We start from the raw sequence: 17,032 nt of genomic DNA on the forward strand, positions 1-17,032 counted from the left end.
GTGTGTGTGTGTGAGGACTGTGTGTAAGCTGAGTGAATAGTAAAATCCCAGGAGATGTTACACAAGCAGAAATAATATGCATAAGCAGAGATAATATATAGTGTGGTATAATGGTAAAATTTTCCATTACAATAGCTAGTGTCATCGGCTAGCGAGACCTTCACAGTGAAAAGACGCCATTACAGCCGCTGCAGAGACGACGACAACCAGCCTACGGAGCTATATCAAGAGCTAAGTGGCTCACAAAGGGTATGTGGTCAGCCTTCATGCCAGCTTATCTCTTTATCTGATATTGATATCACCAGAAATTGACCATAATGGAAGAAATGGACAACACAAGTAAAGTGAGTGAAGATGCAGGCTCCGTGTGTTCACGTGCGTCTCGCACATCATCCAGCTCAAAGGCTAGTTTAGCGGTTGCCATGGCGAGAGCAAAAGCTGAAGCAGCACAAGCTAGAGCAGCACACTCCAAGAGGGAACTCAAGCTAAAAGTCGAGCATGCACGCATTCAAGCTACTCTGGATGCATTAAAGGAGGAAAAAGAAAAGGATGCTGCTATAGCTGAGTCAAACATGTTGCAGGCTGGTTTACTAGAGCTTGACATTGAAGCGTCCAGCAGAGGCTCTGGTCCAGTGTCTCAGGATATCAAATACCAGCGCACCGCTGCGTATGTGGAATTGCAACCCAGCACAAGAACAGGTGAATTACCCAATAAAATAAGTCACATTGTTGCCCCGACAACCCCTCATCTAAGTGAACCGCAGATAAACATTAAAGTAGATGATGTTAAGCCAATCTTGCATTACCCACACAAAAGCTTTTCCCGAACACAAGCTGCTGCTCCTGCCTACACTACACCTCATCACACATCTAAGGCTCCTCAGAATGGTGGATCAGCACTGCAACAGAAAATGTATGAGCAGTCCCTATTTCCTAAAAGAGAACACCTTATGGAGCTAGTTATTATCAGCCCGAAACAACAAACGATTTGGCTAATTCCTTGCACGCAGCAGTCACCTCAGACCTCACCACATTTGATGGCCAACCAATTAACTTTTGGGCTTGGAAAACATCTTTTCTTACTGTTCTTACCTGTCTGCTGGAGAGGAACTCGACTTGCTAACCAAGTATCTGGGAAAAGAGTCATCAGAACAGGTGAAAAGAATCAAAGCTGTCAACATCAGACATTCAGGCGCTGGACTGATAATGGCATGGGATAGACTTGAGGAAATATATGGCTCATCAGAGGCTATTGAGCAGGCCCTCTTTAACAAGCTGGAAAGCTTCCCCAAGTTTACGATGAAAGATCAACAGAGACTCAGAGACCTAGCAGACCTGCTGTTAGAGCTGGAAGCCGCAAAGAAAGATGGCTCTCTCCTAGGCGTGTCATACTTGGACACCTCCAGAGGGGTGAATCCAATCATTGAGAAACGCCCACACAACATTCAAGAAAAGTGAATATCTTTTGGTTCAAAGTACAAACGTCATTGTGTCAGTTTCCCCCCTTTCTCTGTATTTGCAGATTTTGTTCGCACTGAAGCAAAAGCTCACACTGATCCCAGTTTTAACCTCTTCACACTAGTTCTTATGGAGAGAAAGAATAAGTGGGACAGACCTGTGAAAATGCCTGTATCTGTTCACAAGACAAATCTGAGATCAGACAGGATAAGAAATCAGCAGACCCAAACAAACATTGTCCCCTACATAAAAAACCTCATCCTTTAAAGACATGCAGAGGCTTTAGAGAGAAGAGTCTGGAGGAACAGTTTTTAAAGGAACACTCCTTCTGCTTCCGCTGCTCCTCTACGGATCATCTCGCCTGGAACTGCTCAACTGAGGTAAAATTTATGGAATGTGGGAGCACCGGTCATGTGACAGCGCTCCACCCAGGACCACCTGTCTGGAATCCTAAGCCATCCCCTCCCGCTTCAGAGCATGGCAAGGAGGAGGACAAAGCAGACATCTAGGAGGTCACGTCAAGTTGCACGCAAGTATGTGGTGAAGGAGTAAGCTTAAGAGCATGCTCCAAGATATGCCTCGTAAATGTGTATCCAGCCAGACACAGAGAGGAAGCCAAGAAAATGTATGCAATGCTGGATGAGCAAAGCAACCGCTCCTTGACACGCTCCAAGTTCTTTGATGTCTTTAAAATCTCAAGGTCCTCTTACCCGTACACATTGAAAACATGTGCTGGACAAACAGAGACAACCGGGAGGAGAGCCTGTGGGTTCACCTTGGATTCAGCAGACAAGAGACTAACGCCGGGTTTACACCGGACGCTGAAGCGCCGCGCAGCGCCGCGCAGCGCCAAGAAAAGCCAGGCGCCTCCTATCCGCCCCCCTGTTACACAAATGTGCTGTTCACATCGGCTGCGATGCGCCCCGCCGCGCCAAGGGCGCTTCGCGCCCTGCACCGATGGTTTCGGCGTCGAGTCAATTTTTTTCGCTTGCCGCGAGTGTATCGCGCCAGGAAACACACTGAAAAATGGTTTTAAACGATATAAATGACATATTTTACATGATATAAATGATCAAATATGCATCCCATACTTTGTATTCCCCTTCTGTTGTCCTGGAGTTTTAATTTTCCCAATTTTCCCAATCACATAATTAAATGTCCCCCTCTGCCCATCCACTACAAGCAGATAGACAGAGAGAGAAAGAGAGGGGTGGGGGGGGCTATGAAGACCATAATTTACCCCCGAACCCCTACATTCAACGGGTACAACAACAAGCGGAGAAAGCAGAATCGCGGGCTGACCGGAGCGGAGAAATGCGTGTCCCGTGTGAACAGCCAGGCGGCTGCGCGCTTGAGAATGAGAGTGCCAAGTTCCCAACAACCACTCCGAGATACCTGAAGCATATCGCTGATGTAATACCACCCCTCAATCCGGATGCCGACATACTCCTCTGACTGGGCAGAGACATTCTTAGGGTCCACAAGGTCCGTGAACAGATACGTGGTCCAAGCAACGCACCGTTCGCTCAAAGGCTGGACCTAGGATGGGTTGTTGTTGGTGACGTGTGCCTTGGAGGAGCGCACAGACCACCTGAGGCCATCTGCAGCCATGCAACAGCCAAATCAAAGTAAAAGAGATCTTCAGTCAAGCACCTCAGCATTCAAATCATCCTGCACTGACCCACGTACTGCTCAACGACACGTAATGGTGACAACTTGGGTCAAACCATCTTCACTCGAACTGCCGATGACCATAAACTCACGCCATCGGTGGATGACATGAAGTTTCTCCAGATCATGGCAGCTGAGTTCCATCAAGACAGCTTGAACAGCAGGGTGGGACCACTGCCTTTCAGGTCACCAAGACAGAGACTGCCTAACAATAAGAAACAGGTACACAACCGTCTTGTCTTATTAAGGCGCACACTAGAAAAACGGCCACAGATGAAAGCCCATTTCCTAGAGTTCATGGAAAACATGCTCAGAAAAAAGGACACGCAGAAGTTGCCCTGCCTATGACACAAGGACAAGAGTGCTGGTATCTGCCCCCTACTTGGCTTGTATCATCTTGGAAGCCAGATAAGATAAATTTATTAAAAGTGATGAGCGTAGATGACTTCTGAGCTCTGATGAGTGTGCAATAGAGTAGCAGGAAGGTGCAGCTGGTATTGCAGGTCTTGGCATGCTAGCTGTTGCATTGCATTCTGAGTGGTTGAAATCTTCCCCTATGCCGGATTGAGACCGCACAAGCGGGTACATCATCATTAGTCATCGCGATAACCCGACACGTTATCAGTAGTTGTCGCAATAGCCCAACACGTCATCAGTAGTCATTGATGTAAACAGACGAGACAGTTTTGTTGGGGATGTCATTGTAATAAGAGAAGTGAAGTTCTACGGCGTGACGTACTACGGTAAGCGAATTGCGTCATTTCCTGTTTTCCTGCCGCTGGTGGTGGTCGCACTCTCTGAACTAGCTCCTCTGCTAACACAGCTATTTCTCTATAGTACTACGGCTAAATCGCCGGTATATAGTTAAACATCCACACATACCAACCCTTACACTTTGGTGCTTTAGCGATTCTGTGTCTTTTCATCTGCGTGTCAATGGATTGTTCTGTTTGAGCTCACTCTCGTAGGCTAACAGGCTAATATATCAGCGATGGCTTCTCTCCCTCCCTCTTGCTCCACTGCTCTCTCCTGCTGCGAGTGTCTAATGTTCACTTACTCCTCTGCCTCCTTTAACAGTGGTGGTACATGTAATAAATGTAGTGTATTGGTAGCGATGGAGGCGAGGCTTAGCCACTTAGAAGCTCGGCTCCGCAGCTTAGAACCTCCGTTAGCTGTAGTTAGCCAGCCCCCGCTAGCCGCCGCGGAGCCACCTAGCTTAGCACGTAGCTTAGCCTCAGCTAGCAGTCCCTCGACTTGTCCCGTGCAGCCGGGAGCCCAGGGCGGCTGGGTGACTGTCCGGAGGGGGCATAGTGCTACCCTTAAAAAGCCCACGATTAAAGACCCACCAGCTCACGTTTCAAACAGATTCTCTCCACTCAGCGACGAACCCGTTGAGAAACAAACTCTGGTCATTGGCGATTCAGTCCTGAGAAACGTGAGGTTAGCGACACCAGCGACCATAGTCAATTGCATTCCAGGGGCCAGAGCCGGCGACATCGAATCCAAACTGAAGCTGCTGGCTAAAACTAAACGTAAATACAGTAAGATCGTAATTCACATCAACAGCAACGACTCCCGGCTTCGTATGTCGGAGGTCACTAAAGTTAATGTTGAGTCGGTGTGTGCTTTTGCAAAAACGATGTCGGACACTGTAGTTTTCTCTGGACCTCTTGCTAACACGACAGGTGATGACATGTTTAGCCGCATGTTGTCTTTTAACCGCTGGCTGTCGATGTGGTGTCCTGTAAATGGTGTGGGCTTTGTAGACAATTGGCAAACTTTTTGAAGGAAACCTGGTCTTGTTAGGAGAGACGGCGTTCATCCCACTTGGGATGGAGCAGCTCTCTTATCTAGGAATATTACCTAGTTTATTAAATGACAACCCAGAGTTGGGACCAGGAAGCAGAGCTGCAGTGCTAAACACTTCTCTGCGCTCCCTCTGGATCAGTCACACAACCACAAACCCATAGAGATTGTGTCTGTCCACCATCCCATTAAATTATGTAAATCAAACAATAACAGAGGGAGAATTCTACACAAAAATCTAATACAAATTAAAGGGGACATAGCATGCAAATTCCACTTTGTTAGTGCTTCTACAGGTTAATGTGGGTATCTGGCATGTCTACCAACCCAAAAACTCTGGGGAAAAAACACTCACGCGTTTTGTTATGGTTCCTCTAAGTCAGAAACGTAATGCTTTAGCGACTCGATTGAGCTTCCTGGGTTTTGTGTCGTAACAAGGCACTGGACGTGCATTTCTCCGCGCTGGTCAGCCCCATAGACTGTATATATAAGGTCAGCCCGCGATTCTGCTTTCTCCGCTTGTTGTTGTACCCGTTGAATGTCGGGGTTCGGGGGTAAATGATGGTCTTCATAGCCCCCCCCCCCCCCCCCCCCCTCTTTCTCTGTCTGTCTGTCTGCTTGTGTGCTTGTAGTGGATGGGCAGAGGGGGACATTTAATTATGTGATTGGGAAAATTAAAACTCCAGGACAACAGAAGGGGAATACAAAGTATGGGATGCATATTTGATAATTTATATCATATAAAATATGTAATTTATATCGTTTAAAATCATGGGGGGAGAGGGGGGAGGGGGGAGCTGGCTCATTAGCATTTAAAGGAACAGGCACTCAAAACAGGTCACTCTGTGGAGGGCTGTTTTATACAGGGTAAAAAGGGTGCTGTTTGAAATGATCCTTGTGGTATTTTGACCAAAGTATGTTACAGACATTTCATTAAGACCCCAAGGAACCATATCAACTTGTGGTAAAATGGGCATGCTATGTCCCCTTTAACACAACCTCTGCAACCACTTAAGAAACAAAAACTTTTAAATGTGGTCTTTTTAAACATAAGATCACTATCATCAAAGGCTATTTTAGTTAATTAACTAATCTCAGATAAAAAAATAGATTTATTGTCCCTCACTGAGACCTGGCTGCATCCCGATGAATATGTCAGCCTAAATGAATCTACTCCCCCCCAGTCATGTAAATTCACACGTTCCCAGAGAATTTGGCCGAGGAGGTGGAGTTGCTGCTATTTTTAACTCCAGTCTATCAATTAATCCTAAACCTAAACTAAGCTACAACTCATTTGAAAGTCTTGTTCTTAGTCTTCCTCACCCATCCAAGAAATACCAACAGCCAATCATATTAGCTGTAGTTTACCGTGCTCCTGGGGCTTATTCTGAATTTTTTACGGAATTCCCTGAGTTTTTATCAAACCTAGTCCTAAAGACCGATAAAATTATTATTGTTGGTGACTTTAATATTCATGTTGATAATAATAATGATAGCCTTAGCGTAGCATTTATTTCAGTACTAGACTCAATTGGTTTCAGTCTGTGTACGCCAACCTACTCATTGTTGTAACCAAACTTGACCTGGTATTATCATACGGTGTCAAAATTGAACATCTAATAGTACTTCCGCGTAATCCAATTCTATCAGACCATAATTTAATAACCTTCGAATTTTCATTATCAGAATATATGTCACTAATAAAAAACTCCTTTTCTAGATGCCTACCCGATAGTGCTGTAGCTAAATTTAAGGAAATAATTCCAATTACATTTAAACCCGTATTATCCGTCGATATAACCAACAAATTCTTTAAAAACCCTAGCTCCACTGAAATTGACCATCTCGTCGATAGCTCTGTAAAGTCATTACAATTAACATTAGACTCAATAGCGCCTCTAAAAAAGAAACGCGTAAAACTGTAAATTAGCTCCGTGGTATAATTCAAAGACACATGAATTAAAACAAGCATCAAGAAAACTAGAAAGGAAGTAGCGCTCATGCAACCGTGTTGAATATCTCCTAGCCTGGAAGAATAGTGTTAAAGCATATAAGGCCCTCCACAAAGCAAGAGCTGCCTACTACTCCAAACTAATAGAAGAAAATAAAAACAACCCCAGTTTCTCTTCAGCACTGTAGCCAGGCTGACAGAGAGTCACACCTCCACCGAACCCAGTATTCCTCGATCCCTTAATAGCAATATATTTATGACCTTCTTTAATGATAAAATTCTAACTATTAGAAATCAAATCAAACATCTCCTGCCCTCAATTGGCATTACTACCGCATCAAGAATAGAAATCTCAAACGGCTGAGAATCCTACCAATTATTTAGACAGCTTCTCTCTGATCACCCTTGATCAGCTGACCAAAATAATCTCATGTTCTAAACCAACAACTTGTATTTTAGATCCCATTCCTACAAAATTACTTAAAGAAATTCTGCCCCTAATTGATAGTACGTTACTGAACACAATCAATCTGTCATTATCATCAGGATATGTACCACAGTCCTTTAAAATAGCTGTAATCAAACCCCTTCTCAAAAAAACCACCCTGGACCCAGAGGTTTTAGCCAACTACAGACCGATATCTAATCTCCCCTTCCAGTCTAAAATCCTTGAAAAAGTTGTAGCCAATCAGCTGTGCGAGTTTCTCCAGGAAACTAATGTACATGAAGACTTTCAGTCGGGGTTTAGAGCGAATCACAGCACGGAGACAGCCTTGGCAAAAGTCACTAATGACCTTCTAATAGCTTTAGATCAGGGATTTGTGTCTGTCCTCGTTCTGTTAGATCTTAGTGCAGCATTCGACACAATTGACCATCAGATTTTATTACAGAGACTAGAACAGTTAATTAGCATTAAAGGAACCACCCTAAACCAGGATGCTTTGTTATTAGAGGGGCAGTTAAGTTCAGTAACATTGCTGCTGTACGCAGGTTCAATTAAGTGCATCGTGTGTCTTCTCAGAGGGGGGGGGGGGGGGGGGGTGCCATATGAAATTATGTGAAAATATGGGATTATCATGCAAAAGAAAAGATCGCTAGCATGCTAACGCTAGCGAGCTCGCGATCTCTTTTTTTTTTTAAGGTTGTTGTCAAAAACGTGACCATAGTACATTAAATAGATATTAAACTAAGATATTACAATCATTATCATAATTTTTAGATCCTTATTAATTGAGAAAATACCCCATTTGTGGGTCTCTCACCCAGCTTGCCGATGATTCGTGAGGCATTCTGGGTATCTCTGTTTCGAGGGCTGTAGACTTCTAGAGCCCTAACACTTGGCCCTACCCCTCCATCCCAACAGGTATCGGGCCAGCCTACCCCTACACGGGAACACGCAAAACGAAGGAAAAGGGCTAAGGAAGGGAGAAGGGGTGAAATGGCATAGGGCCTAAGCATCAGCGGTGTGCGAGATTTACCGGCGTGCCAGTTAAGATAGACATATGATATTTTATCGCGGGCCGGATATAATTGAAGGAAGTGGCCAGTGGGCCTTGAGTTTGACATGTCTGATTTAGAATGTCTTCATTATCTATGGAAAAAAGCAACAGAAACACACTTATTAGACTGAAAATTCACTGTCTGATTAATAGAAATCCCACTTTCCCCATGGAAGCATTCGTGATTTGTCTCAGGTAGAAACAAACATGGATGGCCCCGGCCACAGGGGTGAAGTCCTGCTATCTCCATCTTCTTCTCAGAAAGATACATTTTTATTATTTGCATGTTTCTCTTTGCTCATAGGGAACTCAGAGGTGCATGGTCTCAGTCAAGTCTTTAGTCTGTGTCGGTCAAGTCTCAATATGTTTGGGTTAGAGGGATTTGCCCTCCGCTGTGATCACATGACCCAGAAAACGTACCTTTTGTTGAACAAATTGCAATTTAGACAAGTTTGCTTTGTGACCTTCACCAGCCAAATCTTTTAGCAAAGTAACTGTATATCTCTCACAATTTTTTACGTGAAAAATAGGCGTGGACACTGGTGAGTCGTGGCATGGAATGATTACTCCTGCTTTTTGTAATGATTCAAATACTGGAGTAATGCTTTAATGGCTTAATTTTTTCAATGGATATTGCTGTTGGCAGGGCCTGTAGTAAGATTTAGGCGTTATTACTACAGGTTCAGCAGTTTTTGTCTTGGGGATTTCCTGTAGGGCGGAGATGTTCGCAGCAAATGTTTGAGATAAGAAATGATGAGACAATGACATTAAAGGTACCAGATGAACGGTTCCTAAGCATGCACTGTAACAAAACAGAAAATACTTTTTATAGGCATGCGATTGGGGTGAATAGAGTACAGATGCATCCTCAGTACATTTCCAATCAGTGACATTTTTGCATTTCTTAGCAAGGAGACCTACATTTTCCCCTTTTTTTTCTTTAGCGAGTGAGCTGTGTGGGCTGGAGTCTGAGACTTGAAACATTTCAGACTGTTTTTCTGATAAGCGAACTAGACCCAGCATATGTATCCTAGCATAAATGTGCTATCAAAAGTGTTTCACTTTTGCATTCATCTCTATACCATTGTTTTTCATATGTGATGTACAATGCAGAGAGTCTTCTTGTGTGTGTGTGTGTGTGCGTGCGTGCGTGCGTGCGTGTGTGTGAGAGAACCGAGTGAAAAGTAGAATCCCAGGTCTCAGATTTGTGGCTTTGATGTCGTCTTGGCAGTTACACAAGCAGAAATAATATGGTGGTGGACCACGATTGAGGTGGCAGATGATGGTGGATCCTGATGGCGGCAGTGGACAATGACTGTGGACTATAGTGGCATCCGATCTTGATGGTGGATCATGATCATGGTGGCTGCTGACCGTGGACTATGATTACAACAAGACTGCTTGATAAATAATATATAAATAATCCATCAATTCATTGAACTTCCATTATGCTACAAAGTGTTTATTCTTATCAATGCTGCTAATACCCTTATCTTTCTGATGTTCTCCTTTACACATGACATCTATTGCACTTCTGTCCGTCCTGGGAGAGGGATCCTCACATGTGGCTCTCTCTGAGGTTTCTACGTTCTTTTTACCCTGTTAAAAGTTTTTTTTTGTTGTAGTTTTTCCTTACTCTTGTTGAGGGTTAAGGGCAGAGGATGTCCCACCTTGTTAAAGCCCTTGAGATTTGTGAATATGGGCTATACAAATAAAATTTGATTGATTGATTGATAGATAATATATAGTCTGGTATAATGGTATAATTTTCCATTACACAGTCTGCTCCAGGCAGGCCTGCTTGGAGATTGGTAGAGCTTGGGTAGGTAGAGGTCTCCCTGGCTGGGTCAGCAGAAGAGCTACACCTCTCCTCCAGGAGAAGTGAGTAGAAAGAGTAAGAATTGAGGGGGAACTGGCCTTTTATTTGGCTTATGGGCATATGGTGACCAATAGTTGTTGAAAGTTGTGTCCAGGGGCAGGTTTAACACCTAGGTACGAAGATGAAGCACCCTTGGGGGACTGAGTACTGGAAGCTCTCCTTTGTCTCCAGGACAAAGAAACATGTGGTTGCAGGATTTGGCTACACATGTAGACCCAACTATTTTTCACAAATAGTAGGTCCCAACAACTAGGTGGAAAGAGTAACTCCAAGATATACAGGAACTCCAGATCCCATGCCCTTATGCATCTTTTTCTACTGCAGGTGCAAAAACAAAAGAACTCTGTCTCTCTAAGAAATTGCTCAAGCCTAAAATGGGCATTAGTAGTTTTTAATATGCAATCCTGTTGATTAATCAATCCAATTCTCTCATCCAAATTCCATAACTTGTGTTAAAACCTTTGGTGTGCTGTTGAGTTACACTACTGAAGATAACCAAGTCATATTGCTGTCCTAGAACCTAATCAACCTATTATATTTTGCATATTTTGATCAACAAAAACTCATGGTAAAAATAACAACAAACCAATCTTCTAAATATGTTGTATTTCGTTCATTAATTAGTAGTCATTTTTTTAAAGACACCTGTGCTTACTGGCATGTTTCTGGACAGGTTTTCCATGATGAGCTGTCCTCTATGCGTCTTTGGGTGTCCATGCATGTGTCTGACCACAGTGGGTTCCACTACCGCCAGTTCCTGCTCAAGGAGCTGATAACTGAGCTCTACCAGACACCACCTTCCACCACCACTACCTGTTCATCGCAGCACCAGTCCACCACAGTCCCCAGCATCAGTCTCCACCATCAAAGCCATAACCAAGCTAATAGGGAGCTGTCGGAAGCTGAGGCAGCAGGTGAGGAGGAGAGGCAGCTCAGCTTCACCACAATCTTTCAGCTCTTCCACCAGGAAATGGAGCTGTGCTCAGACCTGATACAGGCCTTCCCTGGACACGAGACACTCTGGAGTCACAGGTGAGGCTACAGAGGTGAACATAACACAATTAATGTTTACATTTTGTAGTGACCTATTATGAGACTAGTTTGCAAATTGTACAAGTCATAAATATGTGAAACTGAAGCATAGTTTTGCTGAGCAATTGAATTTAAATGAAAGTTTGCTTGAATGTTGATTTTAGGTTATGTGCAGATCATGAAAAAGAACGTTTTTTTTGTTTGTTTTTCTTCTTTGTTGTGGTATGTAACTAATGTTATGTGGTACAGGCTTTTAGTAAAGATTTAAGATATCTGTCTGAAATCAATCAATCAATCATATTTTATTTGTATAGCCCATAATCACAAATCACAATTTCATGTCTCATAGGGCTTTAACAAGGTGTGACATCCTCTGCCCTTAACCCTCAACAAGAGTAAGGAAAACCACAGAAAAAAACCTTTAACAGGGTAAAAAGAACATAGAAACCTCAGAGAGAGCCACATGTGAGGATCCCTCTCCCAGGACGGACAGAAGTGCAATAGGTGCCACGTGTAATGGAGAACATCGGAAAGATAAGGGTATTTGCAGCATTGATTAGTATAAACACTTTGTAGCATAACTGAAGGTCAATGAATTGATGGATTATTGTCAGTAATGGTAGAGTATCTGAGTAGAAATATTGTATATCAAGCAGTCTTGTTGTAATCATATCCCATGGTCAGCAGCCACCACGTACATGATCCACCATCACGATCGGATGCCACCATAGTCCACAGTCATTATCCACTGCGGCCATCAGGATCCACCATCAGCTGCCACCTCGGCCGTGGTCCACCACCACTGTTAGATGCCAACACGATACAGGATCAGCCATTATTATCACGATCAGCCAGCTAGATACAGGATCCGCCATTGTTATCACGATCAGCCAGCACGATACAGAATCCGCCATACAGGATCCGTCATTACGATCACGATCTCTGTTACTCGATCCACCATCATAATCCACAATGTGGCCGCATCCACGGCCCTGGATCTGCGGACGATAAGGCATAGGGACTCCGGGGAAGAAGTCAAGTCAGTAACATGTATTGATGAGATATTCATTTCTTTGATGTGATCAGGATTGAGAAGCTGGAAAGAGAAGCTCTGTGTGTCATGTGACCCCCGATATTCTAGACCTATAGCAGCATAACTAAGAGCAGGTCCAAGACAAGCCTGGACCAGCTCTAACTATAAGCTTTATCAAAAAGGAAGGTTTTAAGCCAACTCTTAAACGTACAGATGGTGTCTGCCTCCCGAACTGAAAGTGGGAGATGATTCCACAGGAGAGGAGCTTGATAGCTGAAAGCTCTGGCTCCTACTCTACTTTTAGAGACTTTAGGGACGACAAGTAAGCCTGAATTCTGGGAGCGCAGTGCTCTAGTTGGTTGATATGGTACTATCAGCTCTTTGAGGTATAATGGTACCATATTATTAAGGGCCTTGAAGGTGAGGAGGAGAATTTCAAATTCTATTCTAGATTTAACCGGAAGCCAGTGTAGTGAAACTAATACAGGAGAAATGTGGTCTCTTTTCCTGGATCTTGTCAGGACACGTGCTGCAGCATTTTGCACAAAGTCTTTAACGACTTACTGCTGGAGCCTGATAATAAGGAATTACAATAATCAAGTCTGGATGTAACAAAGGCATGGACTAGTTTTTCTGCATCTTTTTGAGAAAGGACATGTCTGATTTTTGAGATGTTATGCAAGTGAAAGAAGGCGGTCCTAGAAATTTGTTTTAAGTGAGAATTAAAGGACAAATCGGGATCGAAGATCACTCCCAAGTTCCTGACTGTTTCATTGGAAGCAAGGGCAATGTCGTCTAGCGCAGCTATATCATTAGATAATGTATCTCTAAGGTGTTTTTAAATGACTTTTATTTAGATTTAAACAGGTTCAAATACAAATTTGAAGAAAATAAGGTTTGTTTTGGGAAGGTTATAAATGGACATTGCTGTGTTACCAAAGCAAAATACCTGAAAACGTCTTCCACCAAAGGAAGTATCCGAAACTTCATACTTCTTCTGTCTGATTGTGATCAAGAAGTTAAATTAAGATGTTTGAACTTCTTGTCTGAAATACAACCTGGGTCATTCCATGTCAAATTAATCACACTTGCTATGATTTCCACCTTACTAGAACAGATGTGTGTTTTCCCAGATTTTTTTATTCTATCAAGTCTTAAATCTTAATCGGAAGAAACTGCTTGGTCTATATATGTAGGTCATTCCACGTCAAATTATCAAATTTGCTTTGAGCCTACACCTTACCAGAACAGGTGTGCCGACCCGACCACCTGGACACGCAGCTAGGAACCCACGAAAATCCCATTTCTCTTTGCCCTTTAAATGGAGGGAGGTACATTCCTACGATTCACAAGGTCAGGTTAGGGAAACTTCAGTCTACTATACCAATCTTGCTTGGATATTAAAGAAATTCTCAGAGAACTAAAGCTATAAACTGTGAAAAGGAAACCTCTAACTTGGTGCATTATTAAAAATATTAAGATAGGCCTGTCATGATAACAAATTTTGTTGGATGATATTTTTTCCCAATAATAACTTGTGATGAGTGTTGGTGTTGTTTAGTTAAAGTGAGTGCAGGTCAGCAGGAGTGTAGAGGAAGACACAGAAACTCCAGCACGATACAAACCAACCTTCTGATTATTGAGCAGCTGCGGACCAGAGAGAAACTCTGTATTTACACTGTTTCTTCCAATCGTCTTCAAGAAAGTAACTTACCGGCTTCACATGCACGAGCTACTCCTGCTCCTTGTATCTGACTGTGTGTCACTGTGCGAGTGAGTGGGGGCGGGTCCCCGGGGTGTGTGTGTGTGTGTGTGTTTATGCGAGGCTGTACGTTTTTCTAAGTTTGAATTGTCTATATATGATTCAATATGATCTTTCTGGCAATGGTTAATGATATTGATAGGATGTTTGTGATATGATGGCGAATGTATTACTTTGATTGAAGCCATGCAGTAGAGTTTGTGTGTTGTGATGTGGGTTCTATGGACTTTATTCTGAATTATTGGGTTTTGGAATTGCATGTCATAGAGAATGTGTTATTGCATATATTTTGCCAATTGAAATCAGTCGGGAGGTTGTTTATATCTGTGGTCCATTTGTCTGTGGGGATTGAGAGTGTACTGCCGTTAGATACCAGCAGTTTGTATATTTGAGATAAGAAGAATAAGAAGAGGGAAGAGCTGTGACTGTTGTAGTGTCTGAGGTCGATGTTTTTCTTTATGATGTCTCTTAGCTTAGTTTCTGATTTTTTTTTTTATTAAATTACTTATTTGAAGTGGCATGTAAGGAATTAGTGATGTGATGCAACTTCGGATAAGTAGTGATGTCCTCTTTAAAGCCACTATTAACAAACAAATTAAAGTTTTATCAATATCGACACACTATATCTTGTTGGAACAGGTAGAAGCTAGGCTCAACACCCACGACATCCATTTTCACCTAAATGAGACATAACACCAAGTTACTTAATCAGCATGTCGCCAAAACATGCAAACCACATGTCCACAAAGTTGGCACCAACGTTCATGCTACTTGATGGTAACAATGCAAACTATATATCTTATAAAACCCTTGATTGACAGTATATTTCTAATCTTTTATGACATATAAGTGAGAATAAATTTGTTTCATTTAGGGCTGTCAAAATTAACGCATTAACGCGTGATGATTAATTTGTGGAATTAACGCATCAATTTTTTTTAACGCATGCACAAAATGACCTGCTCCATATACCTATACTGAGAAGTATGAGTGCCCACCTGCTCAGAGCGATACACACTGTGAGATCAGAGGAGCGTTCACGTGGTCGGTTCAGTGGAAACTGGTCCACATCTGCTTCATGATCAGAGCAGAAGCTGCAGTTGGTTTGTACCGAGCAGGAGTTTCTGTTTCCTCCTCCACTCTGACCTGTTCTCCCTTTAACTAATAAACACTCATCTCTAGTTATCAGGACCTGATCAGTACATGAAGTTTACTTAGTGTTTGTTTGATTCTTTATAGAATTTATTTTATTTAAACATCATGAAAAATGACTAGTCAACATTTTGTGCACGCTCAATACAACAACACGAGACGTGACGCACACAGACAGGGCTCCATCGATTAATAACTAAACACATGATCATACATTTGTCATCTAAATCATCCCAATAAAAAATGGACTATGAACGTGAACTAGTTCATTTTTGTCTGCATGAACGGAACTTTGAACTAGTTCATTTTAAGTGTGAACTGGCACAGCACTGCTGCTCATTCAGGAACCCATGACAATCTGTCCCTGCTGGCTCGCAAATATCTACCCACTCCTGCATCCACGGTTCCGTGTGAAAGACTCTTCTCAGTCGCAGGCCACATTGTGTAAATGAAATGGTCAGCTTTACTTTCAGAAAATATTAACCAGTTAGTTTGCCTCAGCAACTGGCTAACAGAAGAATATCTAAGAAGGCCAGTTTTAATTGTGTAAAGGTTTGGTTGTTTGTTTGATTTAAAAAGAAAAGAAAAAAGTCTTATTCAACCATCCTATATTTGCTAAAAAACAAATAGCAAAGGCTAAGATGCCCCAATAGTTTAGGATAAAGGTTATCTTTTATTTTTTTATTTTTTTTTAAGTTCTAAATAACATCATCCTATATTTGCTCAGAGGCATAGCAAAGAGACAGCCAAATTGAATTATGGTGTGGTATGTTTTATTTTATTTTATTTTTCAATTTTAATAACTTAATCATTTGGACTTTTTAAATGTATATATCCGCCTTCTGTTATTTATCAGAGAAAATGGGGATTTTTGGGGCAAATTTACAAATGGTGATTAATCGTAATTAATCCACAGCTACCCTGTGATTAATCTGATTTAAAATTGTCATCGTTTGACAGCCATAGTTTTATTATGAGAGATCTCAAATGGCAGATTGTGCCAAAATTGTGTGTGTGTGTGTGTGTGTGTGTGTGTGTGTGTGTGTGTGTGTGTGTGTGTGTGTGTGTGTGTGTGTGTGTGTGTGTGTGTGTGTGTGTGTGTGTGTGTGTGTGTGTGTGCTCGTCTCTGTTCCTTTTCAAACAAACTGACTATCACGTTGATTACATTTAATTATTCATCGATGATGTCGGATAATGAATCTGGATCATTCCGCTTACTTTAACCCTGATTTCCTGGGTGTGCGTGTCTCGTGTTGTGTGTGGCAGGTTTAACTGCATGTGTCCTGGCACCGACACAAGCTAGAGGGTGATCATATCTATCACTTGACAGCCCCAGAGAGCTGGAAGTGACAGTCATCCAGACACTGCTCCTGAAGGAGCTGGTGAAAGTCCCTGAGCTGTGTGCTCTTCCGGGTGGGCTTGTGGACCCACACACAACGGTGCTGGCTTCTCCGGCACTTTCACAACACGTACACCGCAGCAGTTGTAGTAACTTCAGCCACTACTTCTCCACTCTTCCACTGGCTTCACCCGTTATTTCCACACCATGTACAATGCAGCAAGTGTAGTTGCTTCCACCAGTAGTCCTTCTTCTGGAGAACAGGTGAATACTCCCCGGTTGTGAAAGGCTCGTAAAGAGCAATTAACGTGAAAAAACACATATGATCCCGCGTCATGAACCGCATGCTTACGGCATTGAGAAACCTCATAATGCCCTTATCTATAGAAGTAGAACAGCCACTATCAACCTGCATTTCAATGAGCTTTGTTATGAACAAGCAGTAGTTGT

At 42.6% G+C, this 17,032-nt stretch overlaps 1 protein-coding gene across 3 annotated transcripts in view; it reads left to right on the forward strand.

Annotated features, from left to right (window-relative positions):
* ptar1 (protein prenyltransferase alpha subunit repeat containing 1) overlaps nucleotides 1-17,032 on the forward strand; it is a 72,100-nt gene that overhangs the window by 45,479 nt on the left and 9,589 nt on the right. For all 3 annotated transcript variants that reach the window (XR_004614949.1, XR_004614950.1, XM_034595801.1), the window contains one exon: nucleotides 10,938-11,296. Coding sequence is in view for 1 of the 3 variants with exons in the window: in XM_034595801.1 (XP_034451692.1) it covers nucleotides 10,938-11,296 (359 nt within the window). In the remaining 2 variants the exon portion in view is untranslated. The remainder of the gene's footprint in view (nucleotides 1-10,937; nucleotides 11,297-17,032) is intronic.

Source organism: Hippoglossus hippoglossus, chromosome 9 (assembly GCF_009819705.1).
Source record: "Hippoglossus hippoglossus isolate fHipHip1 chromosome 9, fHipHip1.pri, whole genome shotgun sequence".
NCBI lineage: Eukaryota > Metazoa > Chordata > Actinopteri > Pleuronectiformes > Pleuronectidae > Hippoglossus > Hippoglossus hippoglossus.